The following is a 25,111-nucleotide window of genomic DNA, read 5'->3' as shown; positions in this document are numbered from 1 at the left end:
AGTTTGCTCCAACTGATGTTTATTCAGCATCTGTTAATTATCTTTGCTGCTTTGAGTAGATATCTGATAATAATATGTCTGTTACCAGACAATTAACTGCCAATGCACACATTAATCGTACCGGGTAATAGTGGCAGCTAGGGGTACTGCCCTGCTGCAGATGAAATTACCTACGCAAACAGCAGCTCAGTTCAAACTATTTACTGGGTGTACTTGAACTTAAGAAAAGAAACAGTTGCAGTATTAGGTGCTAAATTGGTACAGGACTATTTTTTGTTGTAACTCGGTAGCATTCAGTACAATTTACTGAAAATGGATAACAATATTAAAGTCTACGTTATTTGTTTATTACCCATATTAAAGCAGCTCATGCTAACAATTGAATCACATTGGAAAAGACAAGGACCTATGTTCAAGTCCTCATGTAGCACATCATTTGTATATGTCATCACAGTTTATTCGTATCAGAGTACATTGCACTAATAGGTGAAAGATTCATCTAAAGGTGTAGCGTTGATATCTGAAGTATGTGGTAATCAAGTCAAAATATTTTAATTCCACAGATATGTATTATTCAGCATACAGTGAGAAATAGTAGAACTTTTCCAATATCGTCAAACTGAAATTGAAACATGTCTGTTTTATGTCTTGTACTTTAATATTTAGTCCACAACCAATATCAGCAGTGGTTTCAACTGAGAAAAAGTTGTGTGTATAAATTAAATTTAAGATGGTAAAGTTAAACACATTTAGTGTGCTTTACATGTGAGTAAACCATAAAAAGTTAAATAGTGTAATTAAATTTCAATAAGAATAACGTATTCTAGCTAACATATAGTATCCCAACATGCACTATATCATTATTTTTGGCAAGAACCAACACACAAACTTATGTTTAAGAGTCGCAAAAGTGGCTGCATTTTTCTTTCATTTTTGTCTGTGAAAAGTAAACACTAAAAGCCTTCTTTAAGAAATGTAAAACAATATGAGTGAAGAATATGCCAAGTTTTGAGTACTTACAGCAAGGAATTTTCCAATTGGAAGCAGGTCATTTTCTTCACTCTTGAACATGTCAAAGAGAACATCTTCAGCATTTTTTGCTTGATCCTGGTCACGAGCACTGCAAAGACAGTCCTGTATGAAATCACGTATATCCATGTGTCCTCTACAGCAACAACTCAGAGACTGAGTGATACCTTGTCCATCATCCTGAATTATGTAACTTACAAGCATGCCATCTTATATTGATCATGTCACATCTAATATAGGCCAAGAACAAGTTCATATTAACTTAAACCAATAGCTTTCATATCTGTCTGTTACACCACTACTCACTTGACACCAATCAAAGATGCATCATGCATCTGACTTCAGAGAGCTCTGGCACTATAAATAAATCCAATGAAATTGAATCACAATATCCTGACATCCCCCCCCCCCTTCCTCTGTCTGTCTGTCTGTCTTCTTGCACAGTGCAAGAATGGGGTAAAATGGATTTTTAACATATTTTACTCATAAAATTCAAATTATGAACCTATTATAAAACTGAGAAACTGTTATGGATTCATACAATCTTTGTGCTTTATAGCTTTAATGATGAATTGACGCATGTTGTGAATTCACCTGCTAACAAGATTTCAAAAAATTACATCTACTGGTACTTTATTTTCTTAAAAAATCTAATTTATACATTATTTTCCTCCATTACCTCACAAAGAAATGAAAGGAATGGAGAAGATGAACATATAGAAGTCTCAGCAACAACATGGACTAGTAACATTCATATAAACTGAGGAAAAATGTTAAAAACTGAAAAGAAATTAACATTCAATGTTATATTTTCTGTGTAGCACGTAACAGAAAAATTGAGGAAGAATGTATTAACAATAGGAGTGGGAAGTTTCAAACAAAGCAGATATGGCCATGGTTTTAAGGGCAGCAGGAAGGCTACAATAGATTTTTTACCCCAAAAAATACAGTACAAAAAATAATACAGAGGCATCAGGAAGGTTCAATAGATTTTTTGCCCCCCCCCCCCCCCCCCCCAAAAAAAAAAAAAATCTATTGTAACATTCCTGCAGCTGCTGTATTATTTCTGAAACATAGAAAGATTGACACAAAAGAGGTCACTGGCAATAAAGAACTTTCCTAACATCCACACCATTCAGAATGCAGGTCTGCTTAAATGTCTGAATTAGCTGAAACAGCCATGTTTCAGTCATTAAATGCCGTGACAGTAGGACTGTCTTAGTATGACACATTGAGAAGTTCTAGGGCTTTTTGCATGTTATGCCTAATGTTTCTGACTATGGCAACAGAATGATTACAGGTGAAATATGGGTAGTATGTGGTTTTATTTCACTTATGCAACAATTACATGTTTTTCTGTTATTTAAATCAATGAGAAATTGATTTAACTGGTTATTGAAAGAGAGTTTTTGCCAATTTACTATGTGAAGTTGCATAAAACAGGATCAACATAAATACCTGTAGTTTGGAGAAGCAGGTTAAGGTCATAGTTGCAGAAGATGCTAACATGTAGCACAAGTAATGAAAATGATAATAAATAAACTTATCTCAAAAGTGCACTTTATGTTTAACATAACTCAAGAGGAATAACGGAAAATAGGTTATGAAACAAAAACAAAAAAAGTAAAGAACAAAATCAGAAGTATTGATCTTATGAAAAATAAAGTTGCTACTCACAGTATAGCGGAGATGCTCAGTCGCAGAAAGGTACAACAAAAAGACTGTCACAAATAAATAAGGCTTTCAGCCATTAAGGCCTTCATCAACAATAGATGTAGATACATAAAACACACACACACACACACACACACACACACACACACACACACACACACACACACACACACACACGGTGCGTGCATGTGTGCGTGAAAATGCTACTCCCACGCAAGACCGCAGTCTCAGGCAACTGAGACTGCGGTCGTGTGTGTGTGTGTGTGTGTGTGTGTGTGTGTGTGTGTGTGTGTGTGTGTGTGTGTGTGTTTTTATGTATCAACATCTACTGTTGACGAAGCCCTTAATGGCCGAAAGCTTTATTTATTTGTCTTTTTGTTGTGCCTATCTGCGACTCAGCATCTCCACTATATGGCCATCCTGGAATTTCCATTGTTTGAAAACCTGAAATATCTTTGAGAAGTCACTATCAAGTTGTTTTAAAGTTTTGTAAATAAAAATTTTACTTTTTTTCCAAAATCATTGTATTTCTAAAATATGCCAACAGATTCCCAGTGAAAAATTAAGGATAAAGTACAGTTGTATCATAGATACTGTGGTTTTGTGGTTTGGGGTGAAATTAAGCTTTAGGTTCCCTATAACTAGTTGTGTCAGTCATTTCCAGTGTTGGAAAAAGATAATAGCATACCATGTTTAGTGAGACTTTGCCCTGTAAAACCATGCAGTGTTTCAACCGACCTTTAAGTTGAGGACAACTGTACATTATATCATAATAAATCACAGAGTCATTCAAAAGATTTAAATGTTCACTAAATAATATAGTTGACTGATTACACTTTACGCAAGAAATTTTTAATTTTAAAATATTAATATTCTTTAGGCTAATATCATAAGAAATGATAACTGCATTACTGACCACTCTCTGTGAATAATTTTAGATATTGTTCTTGTCTTTTAAAATGATAATTAAAATAGCAGTAACATGTGTACAAGCATTACTTAGCATGAAACATCTATGACATGCTGGCTATAAAAAAAATTATCTGCTAAAAAAGAAACAGATAACAGCAAAGGAAATAAATTGCCACTAACACTGTTTGAGTTTGTAATAAATTATTTCAAGGTGAAGAACCAAAAATATTAAACTTCTGAAATTAAAACACTAACATTAAATTGTTTTGGTTCTTTTATTCTGGTGCCAACATCTGAATTAACAATAACTTTGTACAGTACTCTCTGTTTCTCAAATGCTATGTCTACTGGAAATTAAAAGATCATCACACACAGCTGATTTTTACAAAAGTAATATAACATGCATAAAGTTGTATGTTTAAAGGCTGTTCTTATTCTTTACTTAGAGTCATCTCTTGCAACTAAAAATCTATGTATAACATTTAATATAGTGACTACGATCTAACATGCAGAGAACTGGCCAGAAAGTCATCGTCAAACATCTTAATACATTTTTAATAATTTACTTGTCACTCAGAAGGTGGCTGAAACTGAAAATCTATGTACAATTGCTAATGTTCTGTTACAACAGTCTGACATGCTGAAAAATATCTAGAAACTCTAACACCAACACCTGTTTTTGTTTCTGTGTCATCAACTTTTTACTTACACACAGACTTCTACTGCAAATGACACTATGCAGAAGAGTTAATATTTTGAATGCTATTTAAAACATGCTGGAAGCTGTCTAGAAAGGCTCACTTTTATACCAACACATATCTTTTACAATTATTTTTTTACTTACATATAGATGTAACTGGTATCATGGATGAAAGACAATCCTCTAGAGAGTGTTAGATACATGGGAAACAAAATATTATTATTAATAGAAGCATAAAAAGATACAATTATGTTTTAACATTACTGTGTTATTAACTTTAAGGAAATTTTAACAGTGATAGAGAACCAGTAACCTGTTTAAAAGCTAGTATTTTTTGCAATGATGCATTCTAAGAATTGATCAGTGTTCTAAACAGGACAGAACAGAACACAGGGGTTGGCCTTTATATATAATTAGTTACTTCTGTCACTCACGTGCTATGATTATTGTCTACTGAAATAGGACTGTAAACCAAACCTGACAGCACACATCATATAAGGTCAAAAACATACTTCCATTCTCCTTTGTACTTACTTTGTTTGGTGGGAAATGCATGGTTAAAATGGTACATAGTGAAATACACCTTATTAACTACAAACCTGCTTCTTACAACTACCAAAAGTCTTTCATTACCTAAGAAACCGAGCAAGTAATTTCACAAAGCGGTCTGATCCATTAGTGTGTCCGCCCATGGTTTATTCAAATGCCCTCCACAAATATTCTATTTCAGATGATTGTGCCCAAGTCACACCAGATGGTTGTAACTTATGGAACTGGCAAGCTGTAGGTGCTAGCTGGAGTAAGGCTTTAAAGATACTGACTCGAGTATGTCTGGAAATATCTGTTTTGCTCCTGCTAAAATGCCAGTACACAAACATGTTTGTCCACGTTTTTAGAGCATCTGTCTCCACACAGCTTGTGCCCCTTATATCTTATTTGAACTTATGGAATGTTCTCCAACTTGTATGTGGTACAAGAGATTCTATATTATAAAATATGATACATTAATTTATACTATTCACATACTACATATACAAAAAGTAATATACTCAAATATTTTCTATGACTGAGAGATTTATATATTTGTTTCAAGAGCTAAAAATAATAATTCAGTTAGTTATTCACACACACACATGTATGTTACATGGTTTAATGACTGTTCATGACAGTCCTTATTTGTTTGACTGTGCACAAGAAAGCACTGTTAGGGTGTATGTTGACAAAATTTTAGTTCTATTTTTTTTTTTTTTTTTTTTTTTTCAAATATTGTAGTTGTGATACAGGCCTACATTATTTCAGCTCTTGCTACCTCTTAAAATAATGATGGATTTCCTGTGAAGTATAATATGGATTACCTTCAGCCATGAACACTTAAGAACACACAGAATAAACATGTTTTTGTTGGTTCAGTGAGAGAGCTCCAGTACAGGATGGCACCACACGTCAGCTGAAGGACATTGTTGGCACAAGCTCATATAATGAGTCTAGCACACAAAAACATTTCTTTTGGTATCAGGCAGCTCCTAGCCTGCAGGATACTGTTCTGACTTGTAAAGAGAAACAGAAACTCGCGTATTGTCCAATAAGGTGCAATCATTATTGTGCTGTAGCTATAGTGGGAGAAAATAATGAAATGTATTTGTGAGGATAATGAAACACTGTGTCATCTCTTGGATGATGAAGTGCATATTTCTGTCATTTATTTCATAGCATTCTGTTTTGCTTGTGGCACAAAAGGAAAAATACAATGTTTTCACTCTGTAATGTCGTATGGAATCTTTTCTGGGAAAACCGCTTACTCATTGTTAAAGAAAACCATCATAATAATCATATGTAGAGTAAGCATTGCTTTGCTACAGACTGTTGAGGCAGTTGAAATACTTATACTTGCTCCCCAATACATATTCTCTCCCACACATTTTATTAGTAAAAAATTGAATCTCAATGAAAATGAGTCAAAAAAGTTCAGTCATGATGCCAGATATAACACTGAAACCCAGTATAATTTTAAAAAACTATCACTGTTGCAAAAATTTACCAAGTAGTATTGGCACCATAATCTTCATTGCTTCTCTCAGAGCCCATTCCAGATACAAATTTCTTTTGGTACACCACATGATTGTACTTTTTTAAATAAGCATTGTTGTTGTACTGAGCTGAGCCAAATGGTTTTTGGAAGTCAAGAAATACTGTATCTACGTGACTGCCTTGATCCATGGATACAGTATGTGAGAAAAGTGTGAGTTGGGTTCCACACGAGCAATTTTTTTGGAATCCATGTTGGTTGGCATGGAGGAGGTCACTCTGTTTTAGAAATCCCACATCTCAGAATATCTTCTATGATTCTGCAACAAATGGATGTCAAGGACATGACATGGTTGTTTTGTAGATCACCTTTTGCTCCCCTGCTTGTAGACCGATGTGGCCTATATTTCTTCCAAACACAGAGTGCAGTCTTTTGTTTTAGGAATCAGTACTGGCTAAGAGAGGGGCTAACTCAGTTGCAAATTCTGAACAGAATCTTATGTTACAGGTATTACATCTTCATAGCTTCAAATCTATTTCTACAGTTTCAATTCCACGAACATTCCTCCTTTCCTCCCCCTACTCTCTCTCTCTCTCTCTCTCTCTCTCTCTCTCTCTCTCTCTCTCTCTCTCTCTTCTCTATCTCCCCCACCTTCCCTATCCCCCCTACCCTTCTCCCCACAGAATGATGTAGGGAGAAGGGTTGGCATTCCTTACTGAAAACTGAAATAATTCTGAAGTCTTCCAGAATCAGGCTACTTTCATTAGTAATACCATACATTTTTGAATCAAGAGTGTATAAAAGAAGAGTCACAAAAGTTAATTTCATTTGTCGCATTTTCTGTAATATAAATTTGCATGCTGCTGTTACAGGTATCTCTGGCAGTTTCCCACTACAAATATTCAAACATGCTGTCACATAAATGAATAGCCTGGTCTGCTAGCCATCAGGTACATGTTACATAGATCATTTGAATCATTCTTTTATCAAAATTATGTGGAATGAGTCAATTTGTAATATGTGCTGTCACATAAATGAATAGCCTGGTCTGCTAGTCTTCAGGTACATGTTACATAGATCATTTGAATCATTCTTTTATCAAAATTATGTGGAATGAGTCAATTTGTAATATATGTGTCTGTGTATGTGCAGATGGATATGTGTGTGTGTGTGTGTGTGTGTGTGTGTGTGTGTGTGTGTGTGTGTGTGCGAGTGTACACCTGTCCTTTTTTTCCCCTAAGGGAAGTCTTTCCGCTCCCGGGATTGGAATGACTCCTTACCCTCTCCCTTAAAACCCACATCCTTTCATTTTTCCCTCTCCTTCCTTCCTTCCTGACGAAGCAACTGCCAGTTGCGAAAGCTCGTAATTCTGTGTGTGTGTTTGTGTGTTTTGTTCATGTGCCTGTCTGCCGGCGCTTTCCCGCTTGGTAAGTCTTGGAATCTTTGTTTTTAATATATTTTTCCCATGTGGAAGTTTCTTTCTGTTTTATATATATATATATATATATATATATATATATATATATATATATATATATATATGATTAGTGTTAGCATTCTTTTTTAGTCCTTCTCATGCAACTACACTTTGTTCTGGCTACCATTTTTAAGGAGAATCATCTATGGAACAGAAGCAGTTAACTGACTCTGCTACACAATGGTATAAGCCTGGCTCAAAGTTTCAGTCTGCAGGTAGTTTTCTCCTACATTCCACATTCCGCTGAATTAATCCTTGAGACAAAAGGTATGGCAGAGGATGACTAAGTCACAACCTAAGAGTTGTTCCTAGAATGAATTTTATGCTCTAAAGTGGAGTGTTTGACAAAATGAAATGTTTTGGGAAATTAAAACTGTTGCAGGACTCAAAACCAGATTCATGTGTTTCCAGGCAATGCTCTTACTACCCAGATACAATTAATGGCACAGTTACAAGTTTCAGTCTGCCAATTCTACAATCAGTATAACAAACAAAATAAAGAAAATATCATGTCATATGACATGTTATGCCACAGCTCAGCATCAGTGTTTGAAAAATCATCATATGCTTTCTCCCACAAAATTGTCTTCTGATGCTCATTAAGGCTCAGTTTTTTCCTAGTATCATTTATCACTTCAGTCTACAGTATTCAACTCATAATTTTAAATATTCATATATCCTCCTCCTTTCATTGCCACTGAGATCCACCTTTCCTTCTTTTCCATATCCATATACATTTATTTGTGACTGTGTATTCTTTCATTCATACATCTTTCTTTGTCCTTGTATGTATGTATGTATCTATCTATCTATCTATCTATCTATCTATCTTTTTTTTAAATTTATCTTTGTCCTCAACTTCCTTCTTCCCCATTCTGTTTCCCATTTCCTTAACACATGTTTCTACTGAGTGGCTGTTTCTATTTCTCATTGTAGATTAAGATCACTTACACAATCTGCTGCACGTCATTTACCATCCTCACAGCAAATTAAAGTACTGAAGTGGACACTGTTTCAGTTCCATTTCAAATTTAAGTGGTGATATGAGCAAAAACTGTTGTGTATTCAATTCAGACATAAGCAAGAATGACAAAAAATCTTATAATGTACCTCACATTGTCAAATATACTCAAAGATAAAAGCTAGGATAATTATCTGAATTCATTAAAGATACTGCAAAATAAAAATAAGGAACAATTACAATTTAATATAATTTTTCCTTTTATCACAACAAAAATCACATCTAATTCTGTAAACATGTACAAAAAGGATGAAAAGAAAATGAGTAGTGATGAAAGCCAAAAATTAAGAACATGATTGCAAACAAGAAAAGACATGCCAACTTGGACGGAAGTAGGTTGAAATTAAGAATATGCTCACTCAGCTAGGAATAGAATACTGTCAAAACAATAAAGAAATTAAAGTGATCTTGTGAACATTTTGCTGACTTGGGAGAATTGCTGAATACATCTGAACAGAAAGCAGGTAACAGGTGCAATGGTAATTAAAAAGTAGTGCTAAACCAACATTAAAAGTGTCAGCTGGTAACTCTGGAAGAGGAAATGAAAGCTTGTATCTGTGAAACATTTACCAAAATACAAGGGCACTTTTAATTAAAAGTGTACAGAATCACCATCAGCTATCAGCACTAGTGAAGCGAGGTTCCCATATATAAAAGGTCATTCTTCTTGAGTAAGCATCTGATGTGTCACTGCTCTGAGGAGAGATCTGTGGTGCAAACATCTCTCTGTTGTTCCTGTGTAGTGATTTGTCATCATGAAAGAAACTGAGATTTGAGCAGTGATTATGTACTTCATAAAGAATAGTATGAATTGTAGATTGTATTTTATTGGTCCTGTTGTCTACATAGCAGCTTATGCATAAGACATTGGACAAGTCAAGTTATAAATATACAGGCTGAAAGTAATTTCAAGGCATACATATGTAAGCTTACAATAATACACTTTACACGTAAGTAAGTATTTATATAACACATTTCATAAATTTAAATATTCTTCAATGGAGTAAAAGTAGTGATGCTGTAAATATGACTTTAGAGATTTTCCAAATGTATTGACCTCAGTGATAGCTTTTATGTTTTCAGGAAGTTTGTTATAAAGCTTAACTCCCATGTGAAAAGTACCTTTTTGGCACAGTGCTGTGCTGATTTGAGTCATATGTAAGTTTCTGTTTTGTCTGGTAAAGTGCTCATGTATATCACAGTTTTTTTGTAGTCTCCGGTCCTTGCCTATTACATTTAATTTAAAGAACAAAAGGGTTTCCATAATGTATACACATGGTAATGGGGGGATACCAGATTTCTTAAACAGGGGTTTACAAGAGTCTCTAGGCTTGCACCCAAACAAGATTCTAATGGCCTTTTTTGTAGTTTAAAAGTGCTATTAGCTGTTTTAGAGTTTCCCCAGAAGGTGACCCCATATCTAAGACGAGAATGAAAGTACGCATGATATGCATTCAATACTGTTTTCTCACTACAACATGATTTTAATGGAAAAAGAAGATAACATGTTTTGCTCAGTTCAGCATTGAGATATTCAATATGCTTATTCCATCTGATGTTACTCTGCATCCAAAGTCCTAAGAATTTGGTTTCAGTACTGTTACCAACTGGCTCATCATTGATAGAGACTGATGGGATAAACATGTCCTTGTTAGGAACATTGTGGATTTTTAGAGCAATGGTTTTCTTACAAGCTGATTACTCTGTGCCCAGTTACTAAGTTGTTTCGTGACCGTGTTTACTGTCTGCTGTAACTGTTCATCGTCGCCTCCTTTTAGTAGAATCATGGTGTCATCTGCAAATATGATTGTTTTGTGTGCATCAATATGTAAGCTTAGATCATTTATGTACAGAAGAAACAGAAGGGGTCCCAATACGGATCCTTGGGGTACACCACATTTTATTTGTTTATAGACCTCTGCTTTTCCTTAAAATTCAACTGTTGCAAAGTGAACAAATGGCTTTAAATTTACTAAGGACAAGTTAGATGGTGACTGCATAGTGGTCGCCTAAGATGTGACACTACCCAGGAATTATTGCAAAAGTGCTTAAAATGGTCATGAAGAATTGCCAACTGAAATTACAAGAAATTCCTGAAGCTGATGGATGGAAAATTGGTTCTGCTGATAAATTATCTTCTCACTGGTCAAAAAGTTGTGGCACAATACTATGCTAGCCTCCTGTACCAACTACAGAAAGAGACACATGAAAAAAGGGCAAATTTAGGAAGGAAGAAAGTCATGCCTACACAAAAGTGTAACTGCCATGAAAAAATACATGAACTAAGATACAAATTGTTGCCACAACTACTTAATTTGCCTGGATTGGCTGCATCAGACTTGCATCTTTTCCTCAAACTCAAAGTTCTTCTTCATGGATGAAGATTCATTTTAAACGAAGAATTGACAGCTGAAGTTGACAGGTATTTTGCAGGCCTGGGGAAATCAAATTTTGAAGATGGGATCAAGGCACTGGAACATCGCTGGATGAAGTGCATTAGTGTACCAGGAGACTACACTGAAAAATAAAAAAGTTTCACTGAGGTAAGTCTTTTTTCCATTCCACCCTGAGAACTTTTCACACTAGCCTCATAGCACAATCTGAGAAGGAAGTTGTGAACTTGACTGTAGTTGTGCACAGTTTGAAATGAGAAATTTCTTTGATGCAGAGTACAGTGATCATGCAAATACTGGATGTTATTTTCTGATTCTTTCTATTTCTTCATTCATTCAGCTGTATTTATTGTTCCCCAGTTCACAGCTATCAATTTTGAAGCCACAAGGCATTTTGGTTGGATCTGGCAGCTAAGGTGTATTCACAGTTGTTGACACACAGATGTATGTACAGTTTCCTCTAGCTCTCCCTCAGATGTAACACTGCCATACATAAAAAAGTGAAGCACCATAAGGGAAGGAGGAAACAAAATGAAACTTTATGGGTTGAAAGGGTATGTGATATTGTGTCATTTATTACAAAATCAAGTCAAATTTTCAAAAAACTTGAAAGAGTGAGCGCTCTTTTCAGTATGACGTTTCATTGCATCTTGCCAGGATGCATTGACTGATTTGGTTACAGCGGGTGTCTTAAAGCTGTTACAGGATCCCTGAGAATTCCAGGTGTGAGTAGGAAGATGGTGTCAAGAAGCTCCTGATAAATTAATGGCGAGCCAAGGGGTAGGAGGGGATACGAAAACAATAATGAAGTTTCTTTCCTCTCAGCTGAGATATACTACCTACAAAAGGTAGTCAAACCACAGTTTTTAAACATCGATAATTTATGTGGTAATATTATTCATACAATTAACACACTTTGAAATATCAAGTCTTATAAAATTTGTGGTTTATAAAACTCAATAAAATTAAATTTTGGTGCTAGGTTAAAGATACAGTATTCCCTGAGATGTTATGAAAATCCAGAAATTAGCTGAAATTTCCTGTTTTTCCAGTTGAAATGTAATTCCCTAAAAATTTCAGGTCTTCCAGCAGAATTTTCACCCTGTGTTGTATCCTCTCCTGAGGTAAGTTAGTGCACAACTACTGTAACTGGTCCCTGATATCCTGAATACTGGTACTGTGATGGAGTTGACATCCGAGCTGGTCCAACTCAGGTTCTATCAGGGACTGATCTGTGGATCTTGCTGGGCATGGACATAGCTCAAAATCACATAGGCAGGTCACAGATATGTGTGCACCAAGACACTGTCAGCTGAGAGGAAACACACAAGGATGTAGGAGATCTGTGACCTACTGTTTTGTTGTCACAGTTCCCTCAATCACTACCAGCTGCCACTTGAAGTCATACCTCTCCATACCATAAAGCCATGCCGGGAGTAACACTACTGTGCTTCTCCAGAATAATGGAAGAATGGGGCCTCTCTCCACATCACCACCATACTCGCTGATAATGCGATTAATCTATAACTTTATCTGTGAATTGTTTTCATTTAGAGCAGGTAGACTGCAAACTCTTCAGTCTTGAAGATGCTTTCTTCAATCAGATTTGCTAATCTCTGTAATAATGTGGTGAGATCACTCTAGCAAAATACTAAAATGCAAGAAACTTTTACATGTCATTCTCAGTAATGGTTTCCACACACTTTCTTAATTTTTGAGTATCACAGGCACCTGCACTTTTTAGCAGAAGGCTCTTCCCTGAGGAATTTTAGTTGATTGTTACCCAGTCAATCATGTACACAGAATCAGAACAGCTGTAATTTGTCAGTTGCTATGGATGGGACATTTCTCTCTCATCATTTGAAATGTTATCAATACCAGTACCAGCTCTTTCTCATGCAGCATAAAACTAAATATAGAGAAATAATTCTACAACACTACTACACAATAATAATTTCCTCAAAAACTTCAAAGGTATTGAGCTATATACAATAGTTACCTGGATTGAAGTTGCCCTGTCTCTGGGTTATACTTTTGGAATTCTTCAACTGGGGTGAAAACTTTTGAGATGTGATGTCTTTGTAATTTCTGAAACAATTTACACAGACAATAAAATAGAAGACTTCTGTGTATAATCTTGGAAACAAGATTTAAAAACAAGATAGCAAATTAAATTATAGAAAAGCTGGATGCATTTACAAAATCATGTGAAAATTTCAGATGATCTAATAATAAACTATTTATATCAATAACAAACAACAAACAGCACCTATGCTTCAAATGCTTCTCTCAGTATGTGCTTCACAAATAAAGTGCAATGACTGTTACAGCAAAGACAAAACAGAGTCATAAAAGCCCAAACTAACATTCTGCAACAGAAAACAGGCCAACAAGTCAAGAACAGTTGAAGACTGACTGAGTAATAAATACACAACAGGAAATAAAAACTGTATATTTCCCATTAAATGTCTTATACTGAGTAACTTGATATTTCTACATTTTTCCATACTATTTTCCAGTCTTTTCCTATTTAGATGTGGAAGAAGATATTCCTAATAGCCAAGACTTCATGTACAGTATCTTGTGTAATACTTTTTCACTTAATCTTTTATTTTCTGCACTTCTTTATTGTTAGTCTCACTAAATTTATGCTATATATGGACATCTCATGCAATTATCTTTCCTCAGGGTTTTTTGTTAACCGTGGAGAAAACAGGCAAAATAGAGATATTTATAAAATTAATTAAAACAATTATGTTCTGGAACATTGCTTCTTTGTGACAAAACAACCCTGACCATGTTAACACTGCCACTGTCATTCATTGCAGCAGTGGAGAAGTTGTTTTGGTAACTGATACATTACACACTGAGTCGTGCAATCTCACTGATGCAACTACAGAAAACAGGGAGAATTTCAACTAGTTGTAACTGGGGGGGGGGGGGGGGGGGGGGGGAGGGATTAAAATTGATTACAAAAGTATGTCAAAGGATCCCAGGGTGTGAGAAGTATCAATACAGTGTTCACAGATATAATAGCTCCCACCCCCTCCCATTCACAGATATAATAGCTCCCCCCCCCCCCTCCGCCCCCCCCCCCCCTCAGTTCTCTGAAAGTTTTGATGATGCTTGCCATGGTTCCCTCTCCTGAGCCAGTCTCTTCAGGTCACACCTAATGTTCTTAATTATCTATTCCAATCTCTCCCTTCCACTATAATTTTTGCCCTCTACAACTTCCTCTAAAATCATTGGAGTTATTTCCTGATATCTTCACACACAACCTGTCACATTGTCCCTTCTTTTAGTTAGTGTTTTCCACATAGTCCGTCCTCCACCATGTTCTGCAGATAACCTCCTCATTTCTTCTCTTATGAATCCATGTGGCATACACAACATAACTGCATTAATATCAGCACTTACACACAAAGCCATTGAGCCCAGACAGAGGCCACAACAATGTGCAGTTGTCACACAGATGGGATAGTAGGGTTACTCATAATATAAGGATATTATGCAGTACCAAGACAACATTTCATCCTGTGAAGCATTACAACTTCAAGGAATTACACTCAGCCCCACACTGCCATTACATGACTATTCTTCATTATATTTCAGGCCAAAACAGGCTCCTTATGACCAGTATTCTCATACTGAATCTTTATTTACTGGAGATAGCACTGAATCATCAGAACGTTTTACATTTTGTCAGTTATGAGTGATACTGTCCTTAGTAAACATAATCAATAGTCTCAATGTTCATCAAAGAACCTCTTCTTAACTGGTGCATGTCAGCTTTGCTCTTTAGCCTCCTGTAGTCAGCATAAAGTGGTGTATCCAGTTCTGGCATATGTAATATAGTTTTTCATTGCAATGCACCTGAACTAATATTTTGTTACGATGTGTTCATTAATTCATTATCCTGGACTGTTGTTAGAACATACCAAATTTCAGTTCCTGCTCATCTGCTGAGTTGTGTCCTTGGAGGATTTTATTACAACAAAAATATGGGCCAGGTGAGTAAAACCAAACAGCAAATTATATATTAAACTGCATATATTAATTATTAATGGTTGCACCTTTAAACTACAGTATTCAATTACCATCCTGTTATCCAAAGTGGGCATGTCTTCCCAGCCACAATAGCTGTTAGTAACTGTGGCTTCTAGTGTATCAGCAGTTGTTTCATGTCACCTCAGCAAGTGATAGATACCACTAGAATGATCTTTAGATGCAGGGTTAACTTTCCTGGACCACAGTCTAAAACTAATTCACTGATTACCTGCAGAGGAGATTGAGTGCACCCTGTTCTAAGCCCTCAGCCAAGAAAAAATTGCTGGCAGTAATGGGAATTGAAACCAGGTCCTCCACTTGGCAGTCAGACAAACTGATCACTCAGCAATGGTGGCAGACAGTTAACAATGTAATGCTCTTTTATACATCATGCTTTTTCATATTTCTTTTAAATGTTAATGTTTTGAAACAGTAATTTCAAATTTGGTTTTGTTCATCTGCCAACACTTTCCTTTTTTTCATTGTAAAGTAATGTGATGATGATTTTAATGATGCCAATAGGTGATTACAAGCAATTATGGTTTGAGCTGGTTTTTTAACAAAATAGTTTACTTAAAACAGTCATCACTGTTTTTAGTTTCTAAAATCACCATGTTTAAAACTGTATTTTATCCATCTACTGGATTCTTCAGTTTCCCTATATGATTTTATTCACCAACACATTATCCATGAACATTACAGTGTGCCAATCTTTAGTACTCGAAATTTTCTTCCTCCATAAAAGCAACGGTGTTTGCCACAGTCGGTCTATTGACAGTGAGACACATATGTGAAAAAAAGAGGCTGGGCTCAGAGTAAGGAGGTACATGTACATTATCTTTAACTGTAGAGTCATTGGCAACCACATAGCAAATGATGTGTTTACAAAAAGAATTAACCACTCTGACTGCCAGTTTACCCAGTGGAATACTGCCACCATCTTTAGCGTAATGTCTGCTTCTACAAGGAAACTACCACAGAATGAAATTCCAGTTTGTCTGAGGTGACCCTATTCACTTTTGTAAACTTCCTGTGCAGGAATGAAAATGCTGAAGATGGTTTGCTGACTTCCTCAGTATCTCATTCAACACAGCACACCACACTGAGTTAAATATGTGCCAGTGTACGAAAGTCAGCACATAATTTTGATATGCTCCATTGTTCAAACCCCTTATTGTACTCCGTTTTTACATTTCTCATTAAATTCTCTTGCCAAGGTATTGTTTAAAAGCTTTTTTCAAAAGATTGTATGAGACACTGAGGTGACAAATGTCATGTGGTAGCAACATACTCTTATATAAATGGCAGTAGTACCACACCAAAGGTATAAAAGGGAATTGCATTGGCAGAGCTCTCATTTGTATTTAGATGATTCATGTGAAAAGGTTTCTGACATTATCATTGTCGCAAAATGTAAATTAAAAGACTCTGAACACAGAATGGCAATTGATGCTAGATGTATGGGACATTCCAAATTCAGAAATTGTCAGTAAATTCAATATTCTGAGATCCACAGTGTCAAGAGTGTGCCAAGAATACTAAATTTCAGGCCTTCCCTCGCACCACAGACACCACAGTGGCCAATGACCTTCACTTAACGACTGAGAGCTGCAGCATTTGTACAGAGTTGTCAGTGCTAAAAGACTAGCAAGACTGCATGAAATGATTGTAGAAATAAATGTGGGACATACAATGAATATATCTGTTAGGACAGTGTGGCAAAATTTGGCATAAATGGGCAATGGCAGCACACAATCGACCTGAGTGCCTTTGCTAACAGCTCAACGTTGCCTGCAGTGCCTCTTCTGAGCTCATGATCATATCAGGCAGATCACAGATGATTGTAAAACCATGGTATGGTCAGATGAGTCCCTGTTTCAGTTGGTAAGAGCTGATGGTAGAGTCTGAGTGTGGTGCAGACCCCACGAAGCCATGGACCCAGGTTTTCAACAAGGCACTGTGCAAGCTGGTGGTGGTTCCATAATGGTGTGGGCAGTTTTATATGGAATTGACTGAATCCTCTGGTCTAACTGAACTGATTGTTGACTGGTAATGATTATGTTCAGCTACATGTAGACCATTTGCAGCCATTCATGGACTACATGTTCCCAAAGAACAATTGAATTTTTATAGATGACGATGTGCCATGTCACTGGGCCACAATTGTGTGTGACTGGTTTGAAGAACATTACATACAATTTGGCCACCCAAACCACCCAACATGAAGCTCATTGAACATTTATGGGACATAATTGAGAGATCAGTTCATGCACACTATCCTGCACTGACAACAATTTCACAATTATGTATGGCTATAAGAGCAGCATGGCCCAATATTTCTGCAGGGGACTTCCAACAACTTGTTGAGTCCATGTCACATCAAGTTGCTCCACTATGTTGGGCAAAATGATGTCCAACATGATATTAGGAGGTATCCCATGACTTTTGTCACCTCAGTGTATTGTGCAGTTAATTCTTCACCAGCACAGATTTTTTTTGCCCCATCTGAAAACAGCTTGTTACAATGCAATCATTAATTTTCTCATACTGGTAGTGGAATGTATTCCTTTCATATTTCATGCTCAATGCATAATTATTTCACTAATACATAATATTTATAGTAGCATCACCTGTTCTCTGGAACTTTCAGAGCTGAGCATGCCTTTTTTTCCAGCAGGGGCATTGTTTTGCTATTACATTCAACCAATGACCATGTGGAGTTTAATCACACCAAAAAATGTTTGAACAGTTTGCTGATGTGATAAAATAGGAGCTTGGAAGTTGTCCATCAAATGGTAGAGCAACAGTGAGGGATTATTCATTTATTCACAGAGAATTTATGTTATTACCTATGAAATCAGTGGATAAATCAGTATCATTATTCTTAGTCATCAGCATCTGTTGGCAAAACACTTTTTTTTTAACAATTATAAAGTGTGTGGTTGGCTGTCATAGCATGAAGGATAAATTTGTAAAAGCAATACTGTAATGGAAAACTTATGAATATGGAATAAATCCAACAGTTAATATGAGAATGGTTGGACGTAGGCATTATTAGGAAGTGTGTTACTTGCAAAATCAATAAAAGAAGTAAAATGTTATGTACAGTTGCCCTTTAAAGTAACATTTTTGCACCTAAATTTTAGGAACTTTAATATTCATAAATGAAAAAGATATGTTTCTGTTTATGGTATACAGTCAGATTCTGCATGAAATGTGTTCCTGTTAATCATCCCTTACCCAAGTCCGATCATCATAAACTAAACAGTTGAAATGAACGATGAACAAAATATATTGGGGAAGGGAGATTACAGGCAGCAAGTGAACACAATGACACATTTCATATTTTCTAGAATTCAGAAGCCACAAATCATAGTTATGCAACCAAAACAAACTAACTCAGAGACTGCTGCCACTCAGTTTCAAGATTCTCATCAGTACCATCATACCCGTTGCCATTTGTTCAGTTAATTTTTTAGCTGTTTGAAACTGTTGTAATTGAAGAATTTGTTTTATGTTCTTCACTGCAAACCTCTGTTAACATTATCATAGCACACCCAAATCTCAAACTAAGGAAATGTGTGTTGAATGCTTATGCAGTATAAAAGAGTGAGCCAGCTAAGACAGGCCACCCCAAATATATTTTAAATGATTAATTTCTTCACTCTGCTCTATTTGCTAACTGATAACAGACAATACATCCAATTTTCTAGTGCACATGTGTAATTTTTAACATTAATAGATACAAGTTATGACACCAATCTTTACTTTCTTAACTATATACTCTTTCACATGACTGGAAAATGCCTTGAATGAGAACTTCAGTGAAACAACATGTGTGGAACTTGATCAGACAGTAACAAAGCAACAATGTCACTGTCCCACTATAATGAGAAGAGGTTGTAAAAAAACCACAAGCAAACATGTGACTTAGGTAAAGTTCATGTATTTATTATTCTCATTGACATATCAAGTAATGAAAATGGTGGCCTTGAGCTTTGGTACATACTGTTGCACCATATCCTAGTCAGGAGCATTGAACTGTTTAGCACCAATGCAGCAAAATGACATAGGAGACAGTTTCTGTCATTGTGGTGAGCGCACACCATGAAGTAAGACGATGTATTCACAGTGCAAGAGCATTGCTTCAGGAAGCTGATGAAGTGGAAGAAAGCTAGCCTGTGCCTCTGAAGGGTGAATCTGGACAGCATTGCAGCTTTAGCTAGGCTAATTCAGGAGCTGATTAAACAACAAGAGTCATCACCACTCAGGGGCAATACCCGGCTACTATGACCTGTTTCTCTTGCAAGGTGGGATGCCACTACCAGAGAAGGACTGGCCAGTAGACTTCAACAAATATTCTCACAAATCAGACCCTCATTCTCAGATGTACTCAGTTGTTCTCATGTGCTTGCTGATGTACTGTGTACATGACCATATCCAGGTATACGTGATGCCAACCACTGCTGTCTCCACCTGCTGAGTTCAAGGTAGAGACTACTGCAGTGCTTGATGAGGTATCTAGTCAACCATGGAATTCATCTTCAGTAGCAGCAGGCCTGTGCTGGGGATCACATGTGGACAACTTAATACCTTTTAACTGCTGCGTCTCCTTCAGGGTGACTACCTCCTGCTGGCGGCCACCTCTCTAGTGTGACACATGTTCAAGGCCAAGCTTGAGGCATCCCGGTCTCTCAGTTGCTGTGCACCAGTTCCTGGAAACTTCCATCAATGCTGATTATCACCCAGTATGGGCACAAGCCTACAACATCGATCATGCTGGAGGATACAGTTAGAGTACTGCCCTTCCCTGTGCTGTATTCCATGACCGGAGTTGGGCCAACAGCCTCAAAGGGGCAGACATACATTGACCACAGTGTGCAGTCCCTGCCAGCTACAGCCATCCTGTTGACTGCAGCAGGTGATGCTGATTATTATGCACGCTGCTGCCCCTGTGTACCTGATGAACATGGCCCACAGAGCTCTGCAGCTCACTGTTTCATCCCAGAGTGGATGGCTTCTCCTCCAGCCAGGACCACACCTCTTGATCTGAAGACATGTGTGCCATCAACAAAATGGGGGTCAACGAAATGATTCTAAAAAGCCCAAACCATGTGGTAAGAGACCAAGATTGTTGTTTATCCATTTCTTTCAACCAGCAGTAGTGTATGTTGTGATGAATGACTGGCCCGTAATTTGTAAACTACACACATCAAGAAAAATTTTGCATTAGCCCGGTTCCTAAAACTCCTGAAGATAGACATTGACTGTGGATATTGTATCAAAGACACAGTCCCTTTGACTTTTCAGAGATATCACTAAACCCACCCAAAGATGATGTAAACAACCATGCACGAGCAGCTCCTATTAGACGGAGGGGGTCCAACAGCCAACCAGTTTTAGTCATTCCACCAGGAAAGATGAACACGGCTCATGTTGTCTGTAGTTCAACCATGTTTAGACGGTCAAATCTGTGGTTTGATCATGTCTGCATTGTTACTACGTGCCAGGAATGGCTCTCAACAAGTGAAGTGTCCAGGTGTCTCATAGTGAACCAAAATGATGTCGTTTGGATATGGAGGAGATACAGAGAGGCAGGAACTGTTGATGACATGCCTTGCTCAGGGCCCCCAAGGGCTACTACTGCAGTGGATGACTGCTACTTACAGATTATGGCTCGGAGGAACCCTGACAGCAATGCCGCCATGTTGTATAATGCTTTTTGTACAGCCACAGGATGTCGTGCTACGATTCAAACTGTGTACAATAGGCTTCATGATGCACAACTTCACTCCCAACGACCATGCTGAGGTCCATCTTTGCAACCACAACACCATGCAGCATGATACAGATGGGCCCATCACATGCCAAATGGACCGCACAGGATTGGCATCATGTTCTCTTCACCGATGAGTGTTGCATATGCCTTCAACAAGACAATCATCGAAGATGTGTTTGGAGGCAACCTGGTCAGGCTGAATGCCTTAGATACACTGTCCACCGAGTACAGCAATGTGGAGATTCCCTGCTGTTTTGGGGTGGAATTAGGTGAGGCCAATGTAAGCTGCTGGTGGTCAAGGAAGGCAATGTAATGGCTGTATGATATGTGAATGCCATCCTACGACTGATACTGCAACCATATTGGCAGCATATTTGTGAGGCATTCGTCTTGATGGATGGCAATTTGAGTGCCCATCATGCATCTTGTGAATGACTTTCTTCAGGATAACAACACTGCTCGACTAGAGTGGCCAGCAATTTCTCCAGACATGAACACTGTTGAACATGCCTGGGATAAATTGAAAAGGGCTGTTTATGGATGACATGACCCACCAACCACTCCGAGGGATCTACTCTGAATTGCCATTGAGGAGTGAGACAATCTGGACTGCCTTGATGAACTTGTGGATAGCATGTCAAGATAAATACAGGCATGCATCAATGCAAGAGGATGTGCCACTGGGTATCAGAGATACTGGTGTGTACAGCAATCTGGACCACCACCTCTAAAGGTCTCACTGTATGGTGGTACAACATGTAATGTGTGGTTTTCGTGAGTAATAAAAATGGTGCAAATGATGTTTACGTTGATCTCCACTCCAATTTTCTGTACAGGTTCCAGAACTCTCAGAACTGAGGTGATGCAAAACTTTTTTTTGATGTGTATACTTTTCATCCATAAACAGAACCTTGTGTAGAAACATTGCATCTCTTTTTAGTTTCCATAGCACTACATAGAGAACTAGAACCAATTTTGAAAATTGCTGACAAGGAGCCAAATGTGGAAAGGATGAAATATGTTGAATCATAGTATTAACAGAGCAGTCCTTTTTGCTGATTCCACTTGCACATTCAAGATGCTTTGTAGTTACAAGTGGATTGTTTGTTTCTGCTTCTAAAATGACATCTTTGGTTACTGTTATTTATCTTTGGCATATTTTATTCTTCACACTTCCATTTACCTGAATTTTTTAAAATGATGTTTGCAAAGACCAGTTGGGCAGGCTGGGCATGATGAGGATATCTTTCAGTACACAACTGAACTGCCATTGTAACAGTTTGGTGTCATCTACTGGACTATACATTATGAAAGTTGTAATAGTTTTTGTAATAGTTTCACAAGCAAGTTGTCTGATCACTGTCACATCAGAGCACAGCCTGAGCTATGTGTGCTATGGGGTTTGCTTAAATTTGGTACAGTAGGCCTCTTCTCTTGCTAGTGGCACAATGTTTTCTGGTACTGTTATGTTATTATTATTTGATGAAGCTCTCCACATATTACCTCCCTGTAGCCCTCTTTGAAGGTTCATTCCAATGGCACAGAAAAAACATACATATAGCTTACAAAAATAAAAATCAGTGTAGATGTCTGTATCTATAACAATACTCCACAAGCTACCTGAAGGTGTGTGGTGGAGGGTAATTCTGATACCTCTAATGGATGACCCTGTGCTCTTCCATTTGCGAATGGCATGTGAGAGGAATGATTGTCAATAAACCCCTGTATCAGCTCTAATTTTTCAAATTTTCTCATTGTGGTCATATGGTACCTACGAAAGTTAAAAATTACTAGTGTCAATCACAAAGTTCAAAACATTGTCAGCTCTATAACATAGTGAAAACTGCACATTAAGTACATTATATCACTCTGGATATATTTCGGGTGACCTGTCTTAGTTATGTTACACTGAACTTGGAAAACATTTTATTTTTATGTAATATAGGCTACAACTCAAAAATAAATTGAGAATGAACAATGTAAGAAAGACAGATTGCTACTTACCATAAAGGAGACAAGTCAAGTTGCAGACAGGCAATTAAAATGGGGTCTTTCAATTGCACCTGTCTGCAACTGTACATACCTTCTTTATGGGAAGTAGCAATCTGTATTTTTGTACATTGCTGATATTCCTACTGTAATTTCCATTGTTTCATTAAATTTAGAATGAATGTAGGTTCTATTTGTTACAAACATCATGACGTAGCAGCAAATCCTAAAAGTAAATGGTGGAGCCTGTGCAATAGTTTTTAATTTATATGTCACATATTTGTTCTATTTTGGGAGAGTTAAAATTCCAAGCCTGCTTGCAAACAGTTAATTGAAATAGTTAACATTTGTACAGTTCCATAAATCTGAACAAATAAACAGCAGCTTAACTTTCAGATTTTGATGCATATATTACTATTTTCAAACTAGAGGGCAAGAATGGAAATATTTATTGACCTAAATCTTTGTTACAATCTACATAGATGAAATTGCTGATGAATGTTAGTGTTGTTGGATATGACTCAGAGGTAGCCTGTTCAAATTGTGGTGATGGAAATAAACTTAGACACAAAGGAATTAAAGATTGTAGCTGCCAGTGGGCATTTATTTAAATCAATGGAGAAAGCTGAAAATTTTTAGCAGACTCGTGTTTGAACTCAGATCTTCTGCTTATTAGGCAGATGTGCCATCCTCACCTTCTGTTCTTTCAGACTGTCCGAAAGGACAGACACCACATATATAATTAAGGTGAGGACAATCAATGATCCCTTCAGTGCAGATGCACACCAAGCTGTGAACTGACATAATGCCATGAGTAATTAGGATAATGTGCAAGGGGCACTACATCAGAAGTGTGTGGATAAATGGAGAATTTGGGTCTGATGGGAGGTGTGCTGGGGTAGTCTGTGCAGTTGCAATGACCACTATGTCCGGATGGCATGGTGGTTATTGCATCTGTATAGTAAGCAGGAGACCCGGCTTTGAATCCAATCTGACACAAATTTTCAATTGATCAGTGCCCCCCTGGCAGCTAAGTCTTTAATTCCTTTGTGCCTTGATTCACAGTAGTTGCAGACTCACAAAATGTTTGGCCAGCAAGAGGAGAAGATGAGGTCATATAAAACTCCAGGTCACTAAACTTTGTGCCAATATCCTAAGTTAATTCCCACATTTTTCCACAGTGTTTCATGGAATAAGAGCATGTTGATATCATTCATGGGGATCCATACATATGTTGTGGACATTGCTCGGTAGTACTCTTGGTACTATTTACGAAGAACAGGCTCCATGCCAAAACAAAGTTTCAATGTCACAAAAATTTGATGACATACTCCTGCATAATATAATACTAGAATGCACAAACACTCATTACAAACATCTACACACTATAGAGATACAGGACTTATATTTGTAGCTGCTCTCAGGAAGGTAACAGCAATACAGCAATCAACCTTCATTGGAAACTAATTATCCTAATGTTCATTGCCTGACTATGGACTGTCTGGCTTGAGACTACAAGACTAGGGAAAAGAAGATACATCAGGATACAATGATATGGAAATTAAATTTTAAACTGGACTGGAATGGCAAAGTATTTTAAAAATAATGTTGATATGACTTATTTTTCTTCTTTGATTTATATTTTGTTGCTGTCAGGTCTGGTTTGAATAATTGTTTAACTGATTAACATACTAAATGCCATATGTAATACAACATATTACTAAACTGGAGTCTGTGAAAGTGTCTCGATTCAATGAATAATTTGTTTCACATTCATCCTGCTTCAGTAATAATAATAATAAAACTCCGCCAAAGCCGGTCCCAAGCCCGGTTGCAAAAGGAGGAGGGGGAGGAGTAACACCTCGTTAAAAAATCTTGGTTCACCTGGCCCGGGTGATAGTACCTTGTGAGGGCCCCTTGTCAGGGTACGATGAAGACGGAGATGAAGATCATCGGTACGGCGGAACTGGCGGCAGAGGCTAGCTTTACGGAGAAGATAAGGCGTATCCAAAGTTCAGACACGTCTGTGTGGCAACCACCGGTACTCTGGCCAGCATCTGTTCA

The 25,111-nt window shown here is 37.2% G+C and overlaps 1 protein-coding gene across 3 annotated transcripts in view; it reads right to left on the bottom strand.

The window, feature by feature from the left end:
* Positions 1-25,111, bottom strand: part of LOC126355378 (glutaminase kidney isoform, mitochondrial) — a 136,074-nt gene that overhangs the window by 90,760 nt on the left and 20,203 nt on the right. Inside the window, exons 2-4 of one of the 3 annotated variants that reach the window (XM_050005676.1) lie at positions 13,232-13,320; positions 4,460-4,498; positions 1,021-1,120 (exon numbers count right to left, since the gene is read on the bottom strand). In XM_050005676.1, the coding sequence (XP_049861633.1) occupies positions 1,021-1,120; positions 4,460-4,498; positions 13,232-13,320 (228 nt within the window). Of the gene's footprint in view, positions 1-1,020; positions 1,121-4,459; positions 4,499-4,948; positions 5,109-13,231; positions 13,321-25,111 lie in introns of those variants that run through there. The other 2 variants (XM_050005683.1, XM_050005691.1) reach the window with 2 other exon arrangements.

The sequence above is a fragment of the Schistocerca gregaria genome, chromosome 1 (genome assembly GCF_023897955.1).
Source record: "Schistocerca gregaria isolate iqSchGreg1 chromosome 1, iqSchGreg1.2, whole genome shotgun sequence".
NCBI classification, from domain to species: Eukaryota; Metazoa; Arthropoda; class Insecta; order Orthoptera; family Acrididae; genus Schistocerca; species Schistocerca gregaria.
Note: the sequence above shows the minus strand (reverse complement) of the source record. Positions and strands in the feature narration are given on the sequence as shown.